We start from the raw sequence: 24,354 nt of genomic DNA, 5'->3' as shown, positions 1-24,354 counted from the left end.
CGCTGTCTCTCGTTACCTCAGCGGGGCGCGGGAAGGGGCCGTGTTATAGTCAGAGAGAGCTCTGCAGCCGGTAAGAGGCAAGAGGTGGGGTTTGGTTTTTCGTCACAGAACGAAATCAAATGTTTTGGTGGCAAGTGTAAGGTTCTGAGTGTGCAGGAGGGCACCCTAGCACAACTTGCAGCAGCAGCAACTCTGGGATACCTGGTGGGGACTGCTGGAAAAGTTCATATTTCCCGAAAGGCAGCAGGGTACGATCTTTACCGAAACACTTTCAGTGTGAACAGCCCCCGCAGTGGATAGGTCCTAGAACCAACCGACCTCCTGAGCAGCAGCAACCCAGGAAAATCGTCCTACTGCTGGGCTTTGGGCATGGCCCTTCAGCTTGGGCCCCAGAACTGACCTTCTGGTCAGCTCTTGAATGATAAACTCACTATAGCATATACCTTCCTTTTTCAGTGTTTTTAGGCCCTAAAGTAGATTGTGAAGGGTTCTTTCAGAACATAATAAGTAAACACGTAACTTTTCCTCTGTTCTTTGGGAACTTTATTTACCTCACTGCCAGTTTTCTGCTTTGTTGAAGGAGGAACTTCTTTCAGTTTATAACATTCTTGTCTACTAAGTGTGCAAAATCAGTAACACTCTGTAATAAATCAGTTCTATACTTCAGTGTGACAATTTTATTCTCATTTCAGCTTTATATTAAGGACATGGTGACTGACTTTGATGAAAAACATGATGAGTACTTAGTATCCCTTCAGCAGAGAAACCGGTAAGATGCAGAATTGTTACCACCATTGAGTATGTAATATCTGTTGTGTACTAGCTGATAGCTTATCTAATATCAGCAGTTGTGAATATTGGTTTAAAAACTTGGTTTTTAAACTTGTGATGCAAAGTCTGACTTGCTTTGCCTTAAAGCATTCAGGTGATTCTCTTCCCTGTGTTTGCTAAGTATATCTAAGTTCTTATTTCTAGAGGAGATCAGCATATTTCTTCAGCATACTTTAAAATATACATCAATTTATTAAGAAAATAGTTATTGTTTCCATGGCTTATAGGGAAGATTTTTGTTTACAGAGTAAGAGGGTCTAGATTTGGAAGCAATGGGCAGCTCGCACGGTGTGAGGGTGTCGTTATGAGGCAAAGTTTGTATGTTGTCAGACATACAGAAAATTGTGTGCAAAAGTTGCTAAAGTTACATGTGCAAAGTCAGGTTCTGCTAAGGTGGGAGATAAGGATATCCAAGTTGCTTTTGTAAACTTCAGTATCTTTCAAATAAGTGCTAAATACCAAATGAAAAAAATCAATGTGAAATGAGAAACAACATGGGAAAAAATCTTAGAAGGGAGAGGCTTGGTCAAACTTCATATGTCACAGTGTGTGGGTGCTCATACAAGCACCACAGAACAGAAGCAGGTCCTGGAAACTATATTCTGAAATTGTTACTTGAACGATGAACATATTTTTCAGCTTTGTGACATCATGTTTCTGTATTGATTGCTAATCTGACCATCTGTATATGGCACTGGGTAAGGATGAATTATTATCCTTTTTACTTCAGGCTACTGGGGCGTTTAAAAAGAAAGGATCCTATACAAATCAAACTGGAGCAGTTAGAACAAGGATTTTCTCTGTATCTGAATGGAGCTAATTCAGAGCTGAGAAATCACCGCAGAAAAATCAGATCACATGGCTGCCTTAAAAATGAGACAAAGACCAGCAGGACAAGTGGTGAGTTACATGAGAGTTTTACAGAGACTGCAGTCTAGAACTATTTTAAACTTTTAGTCATCAGAGCTGTAGTTCCGTTGATGAGGTTGTTGGTCGGGCTGTGATAAAGAGACACCAGCATTTGAGCTTGGTGGAATGAAATTCCGGGGGACTCTTTTGTGAGAGCACTTAAGCTGGTTGTATGTAAGGAGCAGTCTTTGCAACAGCCTATTGATTTCAAAGTTAATCCCTGACTAATTCCAGAGCTTAACTACCCCACCTCTCCATTTGTTAAACAGTCATAACTAAAACTAGAAGATCAGAAATGCGTATAAATTATCAGGGTAAAATAACAGTGTTACCTTGTCTGGTACGTAACACCGTTAATAGGCTTTAAAATCTGATGGACTTCCATGTTGTCTGAGTCTGGTGTCTTGTAGGCAAGTGACATTTGAGTACATAGCCTATAATCAAACTATATCCAGTAATAGTTGTATTAAGCTCACAAATTATGTTTAAGCTATAATAGTTGTCTTAAAAAGATAGCTAATCTTTATTTAAATATTTGAATATTTTATCTACCATGTTCGCCAGTGATTAGCTGGCTTTATTTAAAAATGGTTATTTTGTTTCTAATTTAAGTCCTGTCTATCATAGAGAGCAATGTAGGAACAGGAATAATTTTGCATGTATGAAGGTATAAAGTGTGAGCTTACTGGTTTTCTAATCTGTTTAGCATAATGAAAATGCAGTCAATTTCACTAAATCCCTGTGTAAAGCAATTTACCCACCTTCGTTTTTTATCCTCACGCTCGCTACAACCTGTCTTAGAGTGTATTTTTTAATCCATTGCTGTATAGTGTCTGCTTGAGCTTTATTTTCACCTGAAAATGAAGACAAAGAGTTTAAGAGGTTACTTAATATGATAATTTATTATGATTAAAAGCTTATTAATCTCAACAATACTGGAAACTAACTTTTCTTTCACTAGCTGTTCTAACCATGATGCTAACTAACCTCGATATCTTTTTTTCCTTGTTTTCCTGCTGCGCTGGCTACGTACTATTTATTTTCAAGTTTAAGTGTGTTTGGGCTTAGCTGTCTGCTATATAATTTCTGGCAGGTTGTATGGGATGGTGATGAGGCATCAGCTGGTCACCCAGTTTCACTGTTCTGTATGAAAGTAAAAACTTGTGTGTAATGATGCAAAAAAAGTTCATAAGCTTGGATATCGGAAAACAAAGGGAATTGTGTGCTCTGTCACATGGGGTGAGGTACCTTTAGGTAGCTAAAGAGGATGTAAAATGTTGTCTTTGACTTTTTGGTCCAAGAATTGTGCAGGGATATTGTGGCAGCAGCTGTAGTAGAACTCTGTCAAGAGATGTTTCTTCTTAAAGTTCCGCTGTGCCACTGTTATCTCTAAACTGAACCAACCAAAGCTGTTTATTTTTATGGTCGCTTAATGCCATTTGATTCAGTTAAGGCAGAATGCTTCAGCTTGTCTTGGGGACCTTTAAAGACTTCAGAGGCAGTCTCTGTTCCTCTCCTTGACTCCATCAACTGAAGAGAGACAGCAGCATTGTCTCTGCAGAAGAGAACTGTTTTCCTGTGTCTTAGCTGTCTAATGTTATTTTAAACACACGTAGCTGCAGTGAGAGATATCAACTGAATCATCAACGTGTCATTTTTCTCCTTCCGTTTAATTTTACCACTAGAATCCGGAGTGGGAATCATTGGTGATCTGTATAAGCCTCTTGCCTGGGGGTAGTACCTTAGCAGTTTTGTGGTCTGGTTCACTTCTAGGCATTTCCTCTCAATGATTGAATATGATTTTACTTACAGAAATGATTTCTAGCTGAGATACAGCACTGAATTTTCTTCCCTATCCATCTCCCATGGGAGTTATTGCATCATTTATTACTTCTAAAGCATCCATCTATAGGATTAGTCTTCACTGAAAAATAAGGGATGTGTGGTACTTAATAATACAGAATGGGCACAAATCCCTCTCTGTGGTTCCTGAGAGTGTCACCATAAATCTGTTTGTCTGGACTATTTTATTTGTCTCTGTTCCCTAGGAGTAATTCATGATAATAGTCATTGATAAACTTTTTATGCCTAGGCTTGGTAAATGAATTAAAGTAAATGATGGACTTACAAGGTAGTGAAGCTGGTCTCTAGGTATACTGTCATTTCTTTGGGGGTGTAACCCAGACAGTTTCACAACCGTGTTACGTACTTCCAGTGAATGTTGGTGTGGTCGCAAAGACGTGGCTTAAGAGTAGCATGGGGTCTCCTTTGATTATGACTAATATTTTGATGATGTACTACTCACTTCTTGGCTACTGGGTTAGGCACTGTCAGTTCACGTCTCCAGCCAAATGACACCAGTGGACCTGTTTCGTGTGCTGAAAGAGGTAAAGGTTGGTATTCACATCCCCTCCATCCCATGAGAAGGGTGTTCTTGTTCATTGTGATGAATCCATCATAAAATACTCAAACATTTCTGAGAATTGAATACTCAGCAGTGGTAGCATGAGTCCTACTCTGTCCCCTTTTCCTACATACACATGTAGCATACATGAGTGGCCTTCTGGGCCGTTGCTTCGAAGAGATGCGTTGCTTAGGAAGTGAAAATGAAAGGTGCCTCCACTTCTGTCCCAAAGCAGTGACCAAATCAGACCACGCTTCTAGGGCTGTGATCTCAGGACAGTTCCCCCTTAGTGCCAGAGGAGCCCCATAGCAATCAGCACCAATGCTAACGGCTGCAAAGTGTTTCTGGAGTTACTTAGGAGGAGCCTCATGGAGCAGCAGGAGCTCTGGTTGGAAGGGCTGTTCTTCTTCCTTGGAGCAGTTCATTCCCTTTCCCCTCTGTTCTTAGTCCTTTTTCAGGCCTAAGAGACAGATGCTTTGTGCTGAACCAATAGAACATCATCTAGCTCTGCAATTTTATGATCACTCGAACTTGATCTAAGCACACACTGGTCCCTCAAGAGTGGTCCTGCCCTGTGCCTCTTCTCTCCTATCTGCTTCTACCAGCATTGGTGCAGTCTCACGGTGAACCAGATTGCACAAGTGTCTACAGTGAAAAGTAGTCTTTCTGTTGTGGTTTTTGCTCAGTTAAAACTTGCCCATTTGAATTCTCTGCACAGTTCCCTACAGAGGTACATGTTGGGTTGTCCAACCCCAAGAAGAGTGTTGTAAAGAGAAATGTGATCTTATGTTGAAGCAAGCCCTGCTTTGAATGGAAAGTTGGGCTAGGTGACCTCCAGAGGTTCCTTCCAAAGTAAATCTTTCTGTGGTTCTATGACCTTTGTAGGACAACTGCTTCTTTTATTGGTAGTGCCAGTTTCTGCTGGCTTAGGGTGGCCGTTAAATTATGGCTTAAAGAAAAAAGGTTTTGCATCAGCTATTTTTCTCCACTGAGAAGAAATGGAGGCTGTAAATCTGTCTTGGATATAGGAAATGAGATGCCTTTATTTAGGATGCTATTGGGAGTGCTGGTGATGTCCTTGCTCTGTTGAGGATGCTGATGTGACCTGCAAGATCTTTGTCTCTGTCTCAATCAAAGCATCTTCTCAAAAATCCATTGTTTCACTCTTAGTTGGGACGATCTTCAGCACAGGAACCCTCAGTTCTCCTTGGCCATACACAGAATTTTTGCAGAAGTTCTGGAACCAACTCTTCCTTGCTTCTAGAAATGAAGGAAAATGGTTGTTTGTCCTTCATTTATGACTTGTACATGAATAATCCTTCTCTGCATGGTATGTTAAATACCTAATACATTCTGTTTAATCTGCCAATGCCTTATGTTTCCTTAGTTTGAGAGAAAATGCACACAATTCCTTTGTAAACCCAGCATGTCACCTGGTGTTCACTGGGACCCTGTCTATCAGAGTCTGCATTCGGTAGTACGGGTTCTGGACTCAGTTCGCTCCCTAAGCCAGCTTACTTTGTGCGCAGATAGGAGTCAGAGTGATGGGCACCCCTGTTCTAGAATGTATTTCCATATTTTCGTATCAATGAATGTGGGGCTTCACTCGCTGTTAAGCTGATGTATCTTTAAACAATTTATTCTCTCGAATACACATGGTGATGACTGTCCCCAGAGAGGTTCAAAACTGCTGCTACTGATACACAGCTAGCCAGTGCCTGAAGTGGAATGCCTGTTCAGTTGTTGATACCATTCACTTGGCAAAGACTTACTCTTCTGTCCTCATCTGTGAGAAAAAAAAAAAAAAAAAAAGGGTGCCAACTAAGGTATATATTATTAAATACTGTATTTCTGTTTTCTGGCTTCTAATTCTTGTCTCTGTGTTCTGAAAAAGCAGCTTGGCTAGAAGAGCACATGTTGCGAGAACACAGCACACAGTCTGCACCAGGCAAAATACAACGCAGAGGTTGGCTTCAGGTAAGAAACAGTTTGAAAGAATGCATCTTTGAACTAATTCTTAGATTGTGAATAATTTTAGGGGACATAGGTTGCAACTAGTAGATAGGGGGCAGCTGGGACTCTTGTGGAATCTGAGTCTTGGTTTGTGCCAGTTTTGTGTCTGCTTTGAAGCCTGAAGAGGCAAACCTCATGGAAAGGGTCTGGTTTCAGTGACATGCGTCACAGAAACTTTTGTAGCCTTGATATGGTTGGGTCAATCTGTTCTCCAGCAGAAGAGCTGTTGCTTGACATCTCAGATGGCAAGCCTAGAGAGCTTATCTGGTGCAAAGGATGGAGAATCTAATTTTGGAGATACAGCCCTGCCTGTCACTGCTGTTCCCCACCCTGCAATAGTATTAAGGGACACAGAGGTGTAATTTACATAGCTTGAGTTGTAATTTGTGACAGATTCGTGTAGATCAGAAGAGAAGAAAATGCATATAGACCATAAAAGTCCCCTGCCTATAAGAAATGTGGAGCTATTAGCTACATGGTGGTTGGTTCACTGGAGAAACCTCAATGGTCTTTCTTTCCTTTGGTCTAAAGAAGGATCTGACAATCTTTCAAGGAGTATGACCTAATTCACAGAAAAATTGTGAATTCTGAACAGCTGAGACATGTCACCCAAATAATTACCCTACTTGATTAGCAATTGCCCTGGCTGGATGTCCAGTCCGTGCTTGAGTGACTGGGGATCGGGGGCCTGTGTCACTGCGGATCAAGTGTTCCTGTCTTGCAGGTTTTCTTTCAGCAAATATTGCTATTGTTTTAAGGCTGCATTGCTTCATTTATCACCCTTATGGCTTAGTTGAATCCATTTTTTCTGCTGCTGTTTCTCTTGGTAGAAGATCACTGCTTACATACTGGCCTGTCAGAACTTGTTTGCCAAATTTGCCAAATGTGTGGCTAGTCATAACCTACGTCATTCTAATCACAACAGCCAAGTGAGGAAGGAGGTGCCTCCTCTGACTGGGTTGGGAAGTTAACCAAATCTATGTAGCTGTACTAAAACCTAGCTACTACTTAAGACTAGCTTAGAATGATACCTTAAGTCTTTATCCAGTTGGATAACAGAGTTATAGTATCTTAATGAGCAACTGGAGTTATTTAGCTAGGGAAATGTGCAACCACTGAGTAAGATGCAGGTTGTGCCAGACAGCAGTTTACTTTCCCAGTAGTTTTCCCTGTGGGTTTGTTGGATAGCTAGAGGACCTAGCAGTTCGTGTTCAGAACTGTCAAACTTAGGCAATGCTAAGGTATGCTATGAGGTGGGAGGATAGACTTACTGAAAGAACATATTCTGTCAAAAGCCAGGTTGCCATAGGATATTCTTTCTGGGACATCCCTGCTCCTGGCACTTACAAGATGGTAGAGGGGTGTCTGAGCACCAGGTAGCTAAGTTTAATATCATTGCACAGCCTTTTGGATACCATTGCTTTCAATGAAACTGTCTTCTTCCCACTGTTCACTTATGAGGCTTCACCCTATTGGATATGTCTGCACCAGAGTTCAAAAGTGGGGAAAAAAATTGCTTGCAGAGAACTTTGTTCCTTGAGAGAGGGATATGCACTTCCTACTTTCTGTCATCTTATGAGTACTGAAATTCCGTGGTGTGGAAGGATGAGTTTCTCAAACCTTCTACCCTTCTTTAGCCATGCTTGAGTAACTGACAGTGTGCATACTTTGATTGCATCCTAATTATGAAGTAAAACAAATTAATTTGAACCACTTACACAGCCATGTCTGACATTCACAAAGGCAAATAAGTCTTTGTGCTGGAATGCTTATGGCATAACATTTTCCCCCTCATTATATTTTACACAAGAGTAATCCATCTTCAAACAACCACAGTTACCTCAAGCAGTCCTTTTCGTACATAGACGCTACAGAACCACAGAATTATTGTGGTTGGAAGGGAACTCGAGATCGTCTAGTCCAGTCCCTGTGCTCAAGCAGGGTCAGCTAGAGCAGGCTGCCCAGGACCATGTCCAGTCAGGTTTTGAATACTCTACAGATGGAGACTCCATGACCTCTCCACTCTTCCAGTGTTTGATCACCCTCACGGTAATTTTTTTTTTCTTCTGTTCAGATGGAACAGCAGGTGGGGAGCTTGACTGGGGCAGTTAAACCATAATGCAGGGGCCCAAAGGTGAGCTCAGGGAGGACAGAAACCTTCTGTGGAACAGAGGCGAGAAGCGCTGCTTGGTCTAGATATTGTTACATAAAATGTGATGATGATTCTTTTTGTGCTGCTGATAACACAAAAGATGTCTAATTTCTTTGAATGCTTCTCTCAACAGAAAAGTGTGGAGATTAAAACAGAAAGGGGGGCTAAACTCTGCATTAAACCTCCTCTTAAGTACTCTGAGGATTTTGAACCTTATGAAAGCTTGAGCGTGGAGACAAATGGTGATGATCCTCTCCGGCACTCCCAGGTACAATTGGCAGTTGCCTTCTATTGTTTGTGGTACTGTCAATGGAAGTGGGAATGGGACGAGGTGTCGGTCTTGACTAGAGCGCACAAACCCAGTACATTGGGTTTCTTTCACTAGATGATTTGTCATTGATGAGATGTGACATAAAGAAGGAGAAAATGAAAAAAAAAACTACTTCGAAAATATAATCTCAGTCAACAATGCAATAATATGTTCAGTCCTAGTTTAAAGAGGTAGAATATTGTCTCTCTTGGATAGCAGCAAGGTATTTTGTGCAAGGAGACCCTTTCAGTGCATTTAATGGTTGGCCACAGGAATGTCACTCTTGGCTGTCAGGTTAGCGAAGGCTTAAATAACAACTTTTTCTAAGTTTAGCTTAGTTTTTGAATATTTGTGTTTAAATTGTTGTGTGTTATTGTTTTACATAACAGAAGTCAGGGTAAAGTTTGTAAAGTATTACAGTCAATGCAGTTGCTTTCCCTCAGGGTTGTTGTTGTATTGACTCCAGTGTTCGACAGGTCAGCCTCCCAGTTAGCTGCTAATTGCAGTTTGTTCTAATGCACTTCACAAATGTCCTGTCCTTAAAAAAAATTAATGAAGGAATAAAAATTTATGAATGTTTTTCTGCCTAACCGATTAATGACATCAATAAAGCTTTTCTGGGTAGTGAAGTAGCATCTGTATATGAAACTGTCTGCAGATCTTACCCCTGACATCAGACAAGCTTCCCAGGGATAATCTCCTAGCTTGCGTCTTTCTACCTTTCCTATCTTACTTTTGAGCTTATGATTTTTTCTTTCTCTACCAACCAGTCACTTGTTTACTGTGATGGGTATTTATAATCATTTATGTGTAAGTAGTAAGCTACTAATTTTAAACTAAAACCCCACTTTTCTTTGTATCCCAGATAGAAATACTTTTGGTTTTCTTGAAGCTATAATGTGTTTTCTTGGATGTCTTGTTACAATGCAGATGTTATGAGGTTTCAAACTGAGAGAAAGCCTGTACAATCCCCTGTCAAATCCCTAGAAATGTTAGTCTTAACTGTCATAAAGACATGCTCAGTATCGATCCTCAGGTTGCTTATAGATACTCTTTTGAACCTAAGTTTTCCGGCTCTTTGCAGTATGTTTGTGTCAGCATGGATTTTCTGGTCAGTGTAATCTGTAGCAGAAGAGCAGCCAGAAGCTTTCGTTGTGACCTGAATGTACACTGTCATGGTTCATTTGTACCTAAGATAGCTTCGTGTTTTCGTTTTACTTGCAGAGTTTGCTTACCTATGCTTATCTCAAAACGCTAATACCAAGAAAGCAGGAAAAAAAACCACATTTAAGATATGTGTGTTTTTTTCCTTTTACATTCATAAACCCATCTGTGCTGTTTGTGACATATGCTGAGAGAGGCAGGGAAGTTTTTTTAATAGTAAACTTCAAAATAGATTAATTTTTTCATAAAGTCCTGTTACAGTGTATCCAATTTAAAAAGTCTGTGCAAACTGGAAGCTTAGTCCATTAGACCACAAGCCTTTTCTACTGTTTCTTGAAGTACAGATGGGTACAAGACAGGACTATTATCTATCCAATTACTTATAAAGAAGTTGCTATTACATCAGCTTTGCAGTCTTGTGAAGGCATTTGGAAAATCTGGATTGCAGCTAGCCTTCAAATAGCAAGGCAAAAGATACGGTAGTCTAACTGCGTGAGACTGGAAAAATACATGCCCTTGCCCTGTCTTACCTCCTGTTTTTAACTTATTCCAAAAAATTGTTTTTGCACATAAAAATTCCTTGGCCTACAGAATTTTCCTGCGAGGATTCTGATGAGAAGGAGCAAAGGAGTGCGTGAGACTGGAAAAATACATGCCCTTGCCCTGTCTTACCTCCTGTTTTTAACTTATTCCAAAAAATTGTTTTTGCACATAAAAATTCCTTGGCCTACAGAATTTTCCTGATGAGAAGGAACAAAGGAGTTGTAGGATGATTTTTCTTTACACACCCTCATCGGAGGAGTGAAGGCATGACATAGGAATGTGAATAGTCTTAGCTGCGTCATGGCTCTGAGGTCATGAGAAGATTTTTCTTCCTCCTAGGGGAGGAAGAGGAGCCCCATTGGTTTATCTTAAATTCCATATTTGAGCTTTTCTGATAAATCTGTTTGAATTGTACCAGAAATTGAGAAGAAGCTTGAAACTCGGTATAGAAGAGAAAAGAATGGATGAAGAATGTCTTAGTGATGATTACGAGTCTGTTGAAGAGGATGTGTGTTCAGAACCATCTCCCACTGAGGAAACAATTACAAGCTTTGGAGGCCTCCAGCTGCAGTCACCTCAGAAAGAAGCTTCGGAACATCAGGATGCTGGGAGATGCTCTGGCCTTGGTTCTGGTGTCCCCACTGTGCTGGAGTTCAACCAGGACCAAAGCAGTAAGTCTCTGTTTATTGTACACCACTACAGAACTACAATAATAATAATAACAACAACTCTTTGAGAGTGTTCCTTTTAAGGGAGTTGCTGCTAGTTAATCAGTAAGGGTTACTCCATACTCTCATGAGTTTTCATGCTCTTCAGCAAACCTGTTGTTTTAATCTCCTGATTTGGGGGACTTGCATCCTCTTACTACTACATTAAGAAATTTTTTGCAAAGACAAAGATAAAGCCCTGGTTAACCCACTTGCGTCACCAGGCCTAGGCACTTGAACTAAGATTGTCTCAGACTGTCTATAAGATTTTTTGAGAGATTATTATTTTTTTAATATATTTTTGAACTGGTTTTGCAGTAATCCAGGCAACCAAATCTTCCCAGTCTCAACTTCCTCCATTTCACATCCTGGATGCTGGTACTGGGCGTCATAGCGTGTGCTGTTCATCCCTGATGAAAGGTGTATTAATTCAAGAGAACAAATCTGTCTAGCTATGAACCACTTCTTTTTGTCAGGTCTTTTCCTTTGGAGACCTCAATGTCCAAACCCAAAACCAGTCACTATGTCTCCAAGATGTCTAGCTTGTTAAAGGTAGAGAGTTCAGGCAGAAACCAGACCTTGACCCACATTCAGTATTTCTCAAAATTCCCTCCCCACTCATTTCAGGTATGTTCACTGGTTTTGTTTTTTGTTTTGGGGTTTTTTTCTTTTCTTTTCTTTTCTTTTTTTTTCTTTCCCTTATCCATAGTTAATTCCTTAATATAGAGGAACAATCTTTGAACAAATTGAATACAGGAGTGTTCCTTTCATTATCACAGAGGTGAGTGGAGTGTGAGTGGGGAGAGGTGGCAGAAGAAGAGGTAGGAACAAGTGATGGAGCCGCAGTGAGAACAAGATCCTTGGGACAGAACACGATTTTCTTCCCAGAGAGAAGTTTCAAAACTGTGATGCAAAATATGGAGGCATTAACAATTCTCAAATAAAAAAACCTGAAGAAATACTATTATGAAATACAGTTGGCAACCCTTTCCCCCTTTGAAACTTCTAAATAGGAAAACATGTTAGTCTGTATTTTAAGAATTTGGTTTTGGTATAACTATGGATTCAGGACTTTTGCTTTTCTTGACAGTAATGCAGGTAGATATCTCATACAGATGAGATACATTGGTACCTTATAGTGATATATTTTATTTTGTTTCACTAAGCCAGTGCAAGCCATGCGTATGTACTTCTACATCAACAGAGCAGTGTCAATGAAAGGGAGGGAGGATGGAGGTTATCACTTTAACTATGCCAGCATAATTAAAGTGGCAAAATTGTAACAGTTAAGATCCTGTAAGTGTTCCCTGGCTGGCTGCTGCTAAATATCTCTGAAGTTAATTATTTCTGTCCCCTTATTATCTTGCAGAAGTGAAGCCACCACGAGTCCTTTCAGCGAAAAGAAAAGACAATGCTGAAATGTACATTCCTGTCAGACCAGTCGTGGTAAAAGATAAAATCACTCAGCCCCTCTCTGATGAGTTCTCGCAGCAGGAAAGACATGAAAGAATTTGTTCTAGTAAGAAATAAGAATATATAATGTAAATAAGGAGAATTTTCTTGCTTTTTTCCCCTCTGGCTCAGATGTAATTTCAGCACAGATCTGTTGTTGTGTGATTTTTCTTAGATGGCCCTCTGTTTTGTGGGGTTTTTTTGTTGTGAGATTTTTGGGTTTTTTTTGTTGTTGTTGTTTTTACCACCTTGAGTGTTTTGACTTAAGTAAAATTGAGAGCAAATCCAGAGCCTGTACACTTTAGTCTGCTGCTGCATCTTTACTTCCTTCCTTGTCTTTTTGTTTCCACAACATAAGACTTTTTCCTCTCCCTTTCAGTCCTTGTGCTTGCTCTTTTTTTTCCAATTTCCTCATGGAGATCTGTTCCCTATGGGATTAACAGAAGTGTGTCTTCTCAAAATCAACAACTGACACTTTGGTGGAAGATTTTAACGCAATGCATTTATAGCAATAAAGGCATAGTTTTCCACAGCAAAAATAGTTCTGTTGCTGCTTGGGATTGTGCTTGAATGACACCTTGAACACTGCAGATCAGTCTCCAGTGCTGGGTAGCTGTGCTGGTATCTAGTACCATACTGGAAAATGTTTTTCCTGCACTGGAGAACACAATTTTGAAGGCACTGCTGCTTAGTCTAGAAGTCTGCTGCTGAGATGTGGTCTTTACCTGGGCTAAAAATAAAAAAAAAAACCAAACCCCAAAACAAGGAGCTGAGGTCATGGCTGCAGTTGTTATTTCAGCAAAGTCCTTAATTGTACAAGTCTGATGAACCTGAGTTTTGAAAAGTCTGAGATAAAGTTTTCAGACTTCCTGTACTCTGCGGTTAAGGCATTCTTCAAAAAAGCAAAATCCAGATGTGTCCCAAGAAAGCAATAAAGGTAATGGTTTTGAAAAGTCAAAATATTAGTTTGTTAATTGGCAGAAAACCAAATTGAGGAAAAGAAGCTAATTGGTTTTGGCTTCAGAATAAATCTTCTTTGTAGCTCCTGAGACCCTCACCCACCATCTGTGTGAGCAGATGCTTGCTTTGACCGTTTTCCAGAGACGCGTGGAGCATTTTCTCAGGTTATAATAGTGCTTGTTAGACCTGTTTCTGTCCAACTATCACTTTAAATCATTAAATTAATTTCATTTCAGGGGGATGGTATAGTACAGAAAAATAAAAAGGACCTTATTGTGTCCCTATATTTCCAGAGATGACTAATGCTTGGTGAAAGTTTTTATGAGTGTAGATGGCATAGGGCTTAAAGAGTGTGAATGCACCCGAATCTCAGTTTGGTTTTAACCTCCTGTCTTTTCAAGGTAGACTTCATGTTCCTAGCACCCACTGCCATTTTACTTTCCTGCTTAGTAAACCCCACCGCAGTGTTATGAGCACACTTGCATATCAGCCTGTTCTTCAATATTTTCACTTGATCTTAATGGCTGTACAACTTTGGTCTCTTTTCTTCCCTTGACTTTTGAAGTCCTTGAATACAACCACTGTGCTTCTCTTTCAGCCCAATCTCAGATCCTCTATTGTTAAATTTTATTTCCTTTCTTTTAAACCCATTTATAGGCTGTGACTTTTTTATTTCTCCATGATGTTTGGAAAGATTGGGATGTGTATGGGCATTTTGATGACTACTTAAGTTATAAGGTTTTCATTTTGCCTTGCAAGTAGCATCTCCTGAGTCTCCTTGTTTTGCTAGAAGACTCTGGGGATTTCTCCAAAATAGCTGAACGCCCCAGTAACACTGAAAAAGATTCTGGTGTGGGGAAATTATGTATACTTCTTTTTCAATGAACTGTAACAAGGCATTTCCATTAAATACTGGAACAAAGCAAGTACAAAAAAAATTTTAAAGCATAAAAATTATGTTTCTCATTTGTCAGTCTTCCTCCTGTTACGATACTGATTCAGCTATTGTCTAGAGTAGATGTGACCTGGAATCTTAAAATGAAAACAAATTGGAGCAATTCAGCCTCGCTTGGGATGGTAGCAAAGCCCTGTGTCAGTAACTGAATTGGATGTTTCCAATGTACGCTGTTGTAATGTTCTATACTTGTGTGTCTAGACGAATGAATATGCCTTCCTTCTTTTGGTGGCAGGACCATTAAGTCGACCAGAAAGACCACTTTCAGCAACTCGAAAGAGCGTGTGTGAGAAGGATCCTGATCTCTCCGTTTCAGCTGTGGTTAAAGCGATGCAAATTGAAAATGAAGTCTTGCAGAGAGATCTGCAGCGGCAGACAGTTTCCACAAGCCCTCACAAAGTATGGCAAAGCTGTTTGGTCAAGTAGCGAGACGCCTATGAATTACAATCTCTTATACTTTAAGATTGTGTATGAATGAATGGTGATGCCTCTTCAGTGTAATTGAATTTGTATTATTCTTCCATAGGGTGGTTTTCTTTAATTTGCTTTCTCAGGATAGCATCTCACAGCTCTCTCTTGATTTCAGGGATCACTGAGCAACTGATAGACCACTCACATGGTATGTCCATACAGTTAGATGCACAGCTGCAGGCCCAGCTGAGCCATTTTCATGCTGGAAGCTTCTTAAACAAGATAATTTGGGATTTCCATGCATATAAATCCTACCTTCCTACTGGACTGATGAATATGGGCGCCGTTCCCTGTTAATGCATGTTATGTACACTGCTAGCTCTGAGTGAGGAGGAGCTCGTGTGGGTTTTCCATACCAATGCGTGGACATCACTTATTTCCACAACTGTGTTCAAAAGCAATTAAAAACTCCTCTAAAATAAGGAAATCAACAAAAATCCATTCCCTTCTGATTCAGGTCAGACCATTATTCCTTTTTAAGTTAAAGAATAAGGAAGCTTGTGTTGACAATCCGAGCTCAACTCTGAGCATAACCAGTATTCCAGTTCTCCTAACAGAAAGTAAGTACATAAAGAAATTTGAACATGAAATTTACAAAACTATCTCTTATGGACAGTGTTCATGGATTCAAAGTCTGCTTCCAGTTTGGTGCTTAGGAGACTCATTTTTGTAGGAAGGAAAAGAGATAATGCATAGACATTCTTGGAGCTCCTCATTTGAATTCTGAGAGTTTCCAAGCCAGCTGACTGCTTTAACCTAAGCTGGTGCTCCCTGAAGTTGTGAGTTGATGCTATAATGAATATTTATCCACTGCCATTGCTGAGCCAACATGAGGTTTCTGGGGAGTTTTGGTTGGGAGCAAAGGTCAAAATATTCTTTTACCATAGGTAAGTACTTTACATATTATTTCACCATCTAGGTCAACTTTTCAGTCTTATTCCTCTTGTTTTTGACGTATTTATAGCTTTGTGATTGAGAGAACAGATTCTCACATAATGTATCTTCCTGCTAACATTAGGACTATTTTTAATATTGTTGAGCTTAATTGAAAAGTAATGTAACAATACATAAAAGAGACATCATTTTACCCTTACACTTGAGATGGAGTTTTAAAAACACACTGTGAGTTCTCAGTCTTAAAGCTGACCTAAATGATCTTTCAGAAGTAATTTAATTTCGCTTACAGAATTGAGCGATTGTGGAACTTGGCCTTTGAGATTAAATGTATAACAATGCAGATTTTTTTAATACTAAAAAAGTAATTAACTTCTAAGCATTTTAAAGTTCTCTTAATCTTCAAAAACTATAGAAATGAAAGTGACCTAAGAACAGAAGGACTGCCACTCCTCATCTGACTAGTTGTTCACTGTGCTGAGTACTCTGTCTCTGACAGAAGCTACCAATACATTTTTAAGAAAAATGAAAAGAGGGTGCAGGTTATACATACAGAGTGGGTACAGGTAGAGAAAGAGCCCATAACATTGTAAGAACTGCAGGACTTTTCCTCTGTTTTCTCTCATATAGTCATAGAACTGGTAGTTCTATATTTAAAAAAATAATTCACGCTTTTTTTTTTTTAATAAAACTGAGCTTTTTGGGCTTTAAAAGTCCTTATGATCCTTTTTTGGATAAGGAGAAAATCTAGGCAGACCTGTGCCAAAGCTTTGTCCAAGTCCTGCCAAATGTATACAGTGAGATTTGAGACGTATATATGTATACACACACACACACGGGATGTTTTTTAATAGTCATCAGAGAATGCTTTGACATTACTTTTCTTCCACAGAGAAGATCAAGCTCCAAGCTCAGCTCTTTCATTGCAAATTAAGACCAATTCTGTTGACTGTGCTTTAACTCAGTACAGGGTTACAGCTTAGCTGAGGTTAGCTCAGACCAGAGCTGGGCCCAAACTCTTATTTGTTCCAGAGATGCAGATTGAGACGTGAAGGTGTGTGAAGAACAGTGTGAATGAAACATGTTCATCTTTTTCTTACTTAGAAGAAATCTTCTGTTTCATCTATTGTTTCTGCAACGGCTGAACCTCCAGAAGAAAGCCAGCCAAGGTCTGCAGTCGCAAAAGCTGTTGAGAAAATGTGTCCTTTGGGAAGCAGGTATATCTGTTTCCTTTAAGGCTAGCTGCCTTTTTTGAAGAGATATTTTTCAGTATACCACCAGTTACGGTGCAGTACCACTACACCTGGTAATCCTTAGATACCTGCCACATCATGCAAGTAGGAGCAAAGCAGGGAGAAGGTTCCAGCCTGGGGAGAGTCTCTGTGCATCGGGGAACTGCCAACATCTCCCTCTGTTTGCCTTTATATTACCTGTGTCTTACTTTCTCAGACTGCCTCAGAACCAGCTGAGAACTGGAGCCCAGTCTTTTAACCAAACTCTGGGTATCCAAGGTGGGATGCTGCAACTGGTGTCGTTCAGTGTAGGGGTACGTGGGATTCTCCCACGGGGTGTGTGGGCTCGTCCTATCATCTCTTCACCTTTGCACCAACAAAACTTTTTCTTAAAAATACAAGAATGACAAGAAAGTAACACATAAAAGAATATGTATGTTTCAGACAACAGAAGAAACTTCTGAAAGTCTTTTCGGAGCCTGAGAGCCATTCTGCGTGTGCTCATGACATATTCCTGCCTGATGACAAATCTGAAGTAGATTCCATGTTGAGAGAGAAGGTTTGTGTATATATGCACCATAACTGATGCTTCACAGTATTGCTGAAATAAAAGTACATTGGATGATCTGTATTCCACTGATTCTGCCCCACGTCAGCTAATAAACCTATGGCAGGGGAAGAGAGGAGAATTTATCACTGTTCCTGTGTTCATCAGAATGACAAAGGAATCGGACAGAGAACAAAGAGCTGTTTTCTCCTTAGGCTTTGTAAGAGGTTGATAAGTTCTTTTCTCTTACATAGATGTACTAGTTGATGTGGGGTGGAATTGGTGGAACCCAGAATAATTGGATGTCTTGAGTTTGCAAGCTTTTTGCTTCTGACTCGTCAATATTTTAGTATTAACAGTCTTTGTTTTGTTCCACTTTTTTTTGTCACTTATCTTTGTTCCATATTTCATTTTGGTCCAGATGACAACCAGTATGGAAGTACGTGATGCCATTTATGTGACTATGGAACTCCTTTCTAATTGGGGAAATCCAGTAAACGTGGGCCTGAGCGAGGTGGAATTCTTTGATTTACACAACGAAAAAATATTTGTGTCTCCTCATGATGTGGACATTCGAAATGCTGACAGCCCAGGGGATTTGTGCTGCTTGGTCAATAAGAACTTAAATGTAAGACAGCTTAGTCCTGGATGTGAAAATTTCTCATGATATTTCTTAATATTCTGTCACTAGTTTTTTTTTGTTTAAAAACATGATTGCATTTTGAACCTGACTTGTATAACAACTATCTTATAATTTAAAAAAATATAAGTATTGCTTATTATTAACAAATCCAGCTTTGCTGTCCAAGATTTTGGTATTCAGTTATAATTTTGTTTTAGAACAGAATTTGATTAATTTGTCTGACTTACTTAACTGAGCAAATGGAAGGAGACAGTTTTAACTCTACCTCCTTATGTATTAACTCTGTGCTATTGTCTTGAATGAAAGAACACATTCAGTTTTTAAAGTATTGTAATGTAATCATAGTATCTGTAGAATGAGACCACAAAACTTCAAGGACAGGGAATTTCACATTTGTACAGAATGTCTGCTGATAATTTAAGTGCTGTCTGGAAGATGACAGTAGTAGTAGTCCTAGTAGTGACTCTCAGACTTTCCAGATGATTATAAATTATGTAGTAGTATATTCATTAAGCATTATAAACCTTTTATTCTCAGCATTTCTCATATATTTATATATCCCATTATTCTTAAGTAATGAGGTTTTAGATTTCATTGATTAATATATTCCTTTGATTTGTGACTCTGTAATCTCCTCTCCTGATGCTGGAAAAGTATTACATCAGAGAAGATGCAATCTGGACAGGGAATATGGTCTTAGAATGTGGATATGTGATAACTGAACTGCAGACTCCTTCAGAAGTCAAAGTGGCGTGTACAGTTTGTGTTTCAGATCATACAGGAAAGTTTTTGGGTGCATTAGAAAAAAAAAAACCAACAAAAAATTAATGAATCTCCAAGCAATTAATATTTTCAACAGAATAAAAACTTAAGATAAATGCTTATGTCATGGTTTGACCTGGCTGGCAGCAAACACCACCCAGCCACTCGCACACCCTCCTGCCTCCTGGGGAATGGGGGAGGGAATTAACGTGGTAAAGGGAAAAGAGACTCGTGGGTTGAGATAAGAAGATTTCAGTAACTAAACCACAGTAAAAGACACAATATTCAGCCTGGCTCTGATATGCCTTCTACCTGTTAGAAGATCACAGAACCATGGAATCACAGAATGGTTTGGGTCCAAAAGGACCTTAAAGATCATCGAGTTCCACCCCCCTGCCATGGGCAGGGACCTCCTCCCACTAGCCCAGGTTGCTCAAAGCCTCATCCAGCCTGGATGTGAGTGAAAGGATATGGAAAACTGCTGGCTTTACGTACCTACTGTGTGACTGTATGTATTGTGTATCCTTGAAAATAGAAAGGGGGCTAATTTATCTGCTAATCTCAGATCGCTGGAATGCTGTCTGCATGTATATTTACTTTGTGCCCTCATTCACCTCTGTTATGGGGTAACATTTGACATCAAGTGTATTAACATTCAACATTTTGATTCTGAAACTCTGTACTCCTTGCTTCTTTCTGAGGTGCCACACATCCTTTTCCTCCATTTCTGGACCGGTAGAGGTAGCAGTTCTGAACAATGTTCAGAATTAGGCATTGTTCAGTACTTCAAAATGTCTTGATTGTCAGTTGTCTGTAAAATTCATTCTGGGAGTTTCTGTGAGATCTTAGAAAATTTGAAGTGTAGAGCCCTATATATAGCTCTAAGGAGCAGATCTGTAAGTGAAATTAGTTGTCTGCAAAGCCTGATTAAAATAGAGGCAGAGAAATAAAATTCTCTAAGATTCCCCTGTTCAGAGGGCAAAACGGAAGTGTAAGCACTTCAAGAAATCATGAAATGATTATACAGTGTCCATTGTGCTCAGTGATCCCTTCTAGTGCCCATAAAGCTGATTATTTTGATGAAAATAACCCGGGCTTGCTCTGCCCCTGCAGTTACAAAGCATGGCAGCCTGCCTGTCGTCGGTGAGCGTGCAGATGTCTTACTGGGACAGCGGCAGACGACCTTTATCTGATTGCCAGGTTGTTGTGAGCTGTCTTACAGGCAGGAGAGTCGGATTTACTGGTTGGAAATGAGGTTAAGATTTTGCTCTTAACGCAGTAGATTTTATTACATGGTAACTTTTCTAATCGATGTGTATTTTTCTGTGGGGTGGTGAGTTAATTAAAATATCCTGCTTTAGGAGAATTAGTGACAGTCTGCTTGTGTGTGTTCCTAGATCACGAAGGAAAGCTTCCTGTGGATGTGCCCTTTCCATCCGCCCATCCAACTTTACTTTGTTATCCGCAATCCCACCCAGTCACGTGACTTTGGTATATCCAAGATCAAGATTTGGAATTACAACACAACAACTCCCTGTGTAAGTACTCTTTTCTCAACCCCTCTTTATGTATGCTCTACCTTGCCTAGGGCAATGCCGTTTGATCTTCTTTCCAAAAGTATGAAACAGAAATAGATACCATTTTCTCTCATAAAATAGGGAACTAGGAGGGGTCCATGTCTACTGTGAGATTTGCTTTTGTTTTAATTGTAAGGGGTAGCAATGTAAGTGTTAACGTTTTCATAGGCACAATTATAATTTCCTTTCAAAACTACTAAAAACCTCTAAAGACCTAATAAAAAGCTTGTATATTCTGTCAGTTAATCCTTTATTGTGGTGAGGAATAGAGATACAAAGGTAAGTGCATCTTAATATTCAGGACTTTCAGTTGTTTTATCACAATATAAATAAATATATGTTTAAATATGTAGTTTTTTGTGTGTATAAGTATAAATAGGCTCACTGTTGCTCGATTTTGGTTTTGTCACTTTAATTAAAAAGTATACTAACTGTGTGTTCATAATACAATAAATAGTCTAGTGTTACAAGAGAGACATCTCATGGCAGATGGTCTCTTGTTTGTGCGTTTGAATGTCACCATGGAAATTATTCTTGTTCGAATGCTGCAATGTTAAGAAAAAAATCCCAGGTACTGGATCAGAGAGGATTTGCTGTCCTGGATTATAAATAAGAGGCTTTATCCCTCTGGTTTTGCTCTCATACGTGTTCTTATATAAGCACATATGGTAATTTATACATATGGAAATGGCCATGGAAGGGATAGATTAAACCAATTTACTATAAGGTGATTTATATTTATTTTCTGGAATTTTAATAGCTTTTTCTATTAAAATGTCGGCTACAGAATATTCCATCATCATTAGAGAATGTGAAAGGGACTGCTGTTTTTGGCGGTAATAGTATGATTTGTTAGCTAACCTATTGAATATAATGCAGGAAATATACATAAATGTATTTCTGTGTTCCAAGGCACTGTTTTTTTAAGAAACCACTACGAGGCAAGCTATAAAATCCATTAGTAGTGTAATCCCATGGATTCTGGTGGCAGTGCAGCAGTCTACACTGACTAAAGAAATGTCTCATTATCCTTAAGATGAAAGAGTAATACAAAGCAGTTCTGCCTAATTCTATAATATGTCATAAGAAAGTTTTGTCTGAGAAGTATAAAACCCCAAAATTTAATTAGCTAACAATTTTCTTCCTGCTAATGTAAATCCAGAGCCTGATTTCTGTGTGGGTTTTTGGTAATAATTCTAACCTTCTTTCCTTCAAAAACCATGTAAGTGAGAGGTGGCCAAGTACTTTTTCAAAAAATAGGTAAGAAGTTAGTTCAGAGCAGTACTTTTGCATGTTTGAGCTTTGGAACTTGAGTCTGAAAGTAGAAAAAAATATGCCTAAAGGAAACTGTAGAAGTCAGATTACACCATTGTCATAGATTCCTTGATTCATTGTATTCCAAGGAAGGTTTCAGAGAATGCTTCATCTTGCCTTTATTTACTTCAGATGAGGTCTACGAAGAAGGAGGTAATTTTTAGTCTGCAAGAAGAGATCAAGTGTAAGGAAGGGCAGCCAGTTCTTTTCAAGTTTTCCTGAAGTATTCAGACATTTTGTAAATACTTGCTACAGCCTTGAAATTGCATTGTTAACCCAATGCTATTAAAACTCTTTTCAGAAGATCCAATGTAATGTCTGTTGTATGTCTTCACAAATCTGTGAATAGAATTAATACTTAAGTTCATGAAGGTCTTAATTGCTCTCCAGCTGTCTTGTTTTCTTCTTCAAGCGATTGCCTGTATGTGTGTTCCTCCTGCGTGTATTTTCCTGTCCATTCTCTTGAGTTGGACATTTTTTTCAGTGCTGGACTGCCACTGGAGTGCATCGTCTGTCAGGATGCAGCAGCTTTGTTCCAGCACTGTTGGGTTTATAGAAGAATTTCTTTCTTCTAGTTCTTGACTTACTGCTCCTTCTTTTTCACACTTCTGTGAGAAGTCAGGCAGAGGCACCTTCATGTCCTCTCTGCAGGTATAATTCGTGGAAAAGTGCCTCTGATTTTAAGCTTGGTCCTTCATGCACAAATATCACTGAAATGGCCAGAAATACTGTCCTTGCCGCTTCACTGGAAAGCGCTGTCCCGGCAGGCACGCCGTGAGGGCTGAAGGTGCCGGGTGGGAAGGAGCATCAAGAGAAACCATAGAACTATTTTCACAAAACCTTTCATGTTTTTCTCTCTGATGTTGATCACACATACGTGCTTGTTCTGAGACATTGTGCTGTTCTCATTACTTTTCAGGGATGAAAAAAAACCTGCCTTGGATGAAGTATTGAGTGTTTGTTTACAGGGTGGCTTCTTGATGGAATTACTCATGAGGAAGGGATTTCTCCGGGCTCCTTATGCTCGAGGAGAGTTAAGCAGGGGTACTAGAGAAACAAACCATTCTGTCAATCTTTCCCACCATATCGCATCACTAAGCGACTGGAAGCTCAGAAGAGGGGTGGGAGGGACTGAAAAAGAGCAGTTCGTAGTCTTGTGTCTGCATATGTTTGTTCTAGGAGTCCCAGAGATCTGTTCATGCTTTCCCTCCCTGAGCATCAATCTGCTTAGAATTTTGGTGCAAGAGATTGTCATTAGCTCTTTTACTTGTTCATTAATAGATGGTTCTTCTGAGCCATCAGCTGCCGTCAGTTCAGCCTGTCTGCATTGTCCTGGAAATGTCTGCAGCTTTGTCTGGTTCATCTGGATACAGTGCGGACACCTCTTCTGCAGCCTGCAGTACCTATCCCAGACATTCCGAAACATCAGGGAACGGGAAGTCATTTCCCACTGACTGGCACGGCAATTGTCAAGTGGCTGGCCTTTTTCTGTGCTTGGCCGTCTCAGGGAGAATAAGCTCCACCATCTCGTTTTGTAATGTTTTCTCTGTCTACCTGTCCTCCTCCAGTACTGGTGGGTGGAGTGGGATTCATTTCAAAACGTTGTTTTTTAGCTGATGTTAATTTGAAAAGATGAACTGGACAAATACTTTTCAAAATAGATATGTATATTTCTGTGCTTCCATGCAGTTCCTATCTATTCCCTGCTCAAAATACAGAACTAAGGCTTGAGTATTCCTAACAGCAGTAGAGGCTAGGATATGATGGAGAAATGTTGCAGTTACCCCAAATTCAACTGTGAATATCTAATATCTCTAGCATTTTAGGAGGACATTAACAGTCCAGACACACAGAGATCCAAAAAACATCATCACTGGGGCATCCCAATAGTCTTTCTCTTCCCCATCATAATTTCAGGCAAAGCCATGTAGTTAGTTTTTGATATATCTAATTATTAAAGTGTTTTGATCCCCAATTAGATTAATCTAGCAGTCTCCTTGTTCAAGGGGAAAAAATATCATGTTTTATGGGCAAATGCATCAGTGCAGACATACAGCGCTTTATGATACTCCAGGAGTAACACAGGCAGCCATGACATAATAGCCAATTAAGCTGGGTTTACAGCTGTTCTCCGAGAAGTTAGTGAAGGTTATATTCTTCTATCAGGAATGTGTCTCGCATTCCTACACCTACTCCTCTCCCTCAGCTGTTGCTTTCTTCTTCTGCCTGCATCTTGTGTTTTTCCTCTGTGTAGGTCCGTATGATGTTTTTCACCTCATACATGTTGTTATTTGGAAAGCAGCAGAATGGACGCTGTTAAGAGCTGTAAGCTGTAAGGGGTGCATGCACCAGTGGAGAACTGGAGAGACATGAAGGTGAAGGAGTAACTGGTTTAGGCTGGGAGCAGAGGAAAACTGAAATCAGTATTCAAGGAGAACCGACATCCAGGAGATGAGCAAGAGGGATGAAACTGAAACTTAATACTTTAATGAAAAGCTGCTCAGTTTCCTTGAA

The 24,354-nt window shown here is 39.7% G+C and overlaps 1 protein-coding gene across 1 annotated transcript in view; it reads left to right on the top strand.

The window, feature by feature from the left end:
• Window positions 1–707: 707 nt before the first annotated feature.
• Window positions 708–24,354, top strand: part of LOC104468121 (uncharacterized protein KIAA0556-like) — a gene marked incomplete at its 3' end in the record, with an annotated part of 35,180 nt that continues 11,533 nt past the window's right edge. Inside the window, 11 exon segments of the mRNA XM_010082145.1 lie at window positions 708–769; window positions 1,562–1,731; window positions 6,039–6,121; window positions 8,443–8,577; window positions 10,745–10,997; window positions 12,403–12,552; window positions 14,636–14,799; window positions 16,873–16,982; window positions 17,442–17,556; window positions 17,966–18,172; window positions 20,347–20,487. Coding sequence (XP_010080447.1) covers window positions 708–769; window positions 1,562–1,731; window positions 6,039–6,121; window positions 8,443–8,577; window positions 10,745–10,997; window positions 12,403–12,552; window positions 14,636–14,799; window positions 16,873–16,982; window positions 17,442–17,556; window positions 17,966–18,172; window positions 20,347–20,487 — 1,590 coding nt within the window.

Source organism: Pterocles gutturalis, unplaced genomic scaffold, assembly GCF_000699245.1.
Source record: "Pterocles gutturalis isolate BGI_N339 unplaced genomic scaffold, ASM69924v1 scaffold15734, whole genome shotgun sequence".
Taxonomy (NCBI): domain Eukaryota; kingdom Metazoa; phylum Chordata; class Aves; order Pterocliformes; family Pteroclidae; genus Pterocles; species Pterocles gutturalis.
The sequence above is the reverse complement of the archived record's forward strand: the minus strand, read 5'-3'. Positions and strand labels throughout refer to the sequence as shown.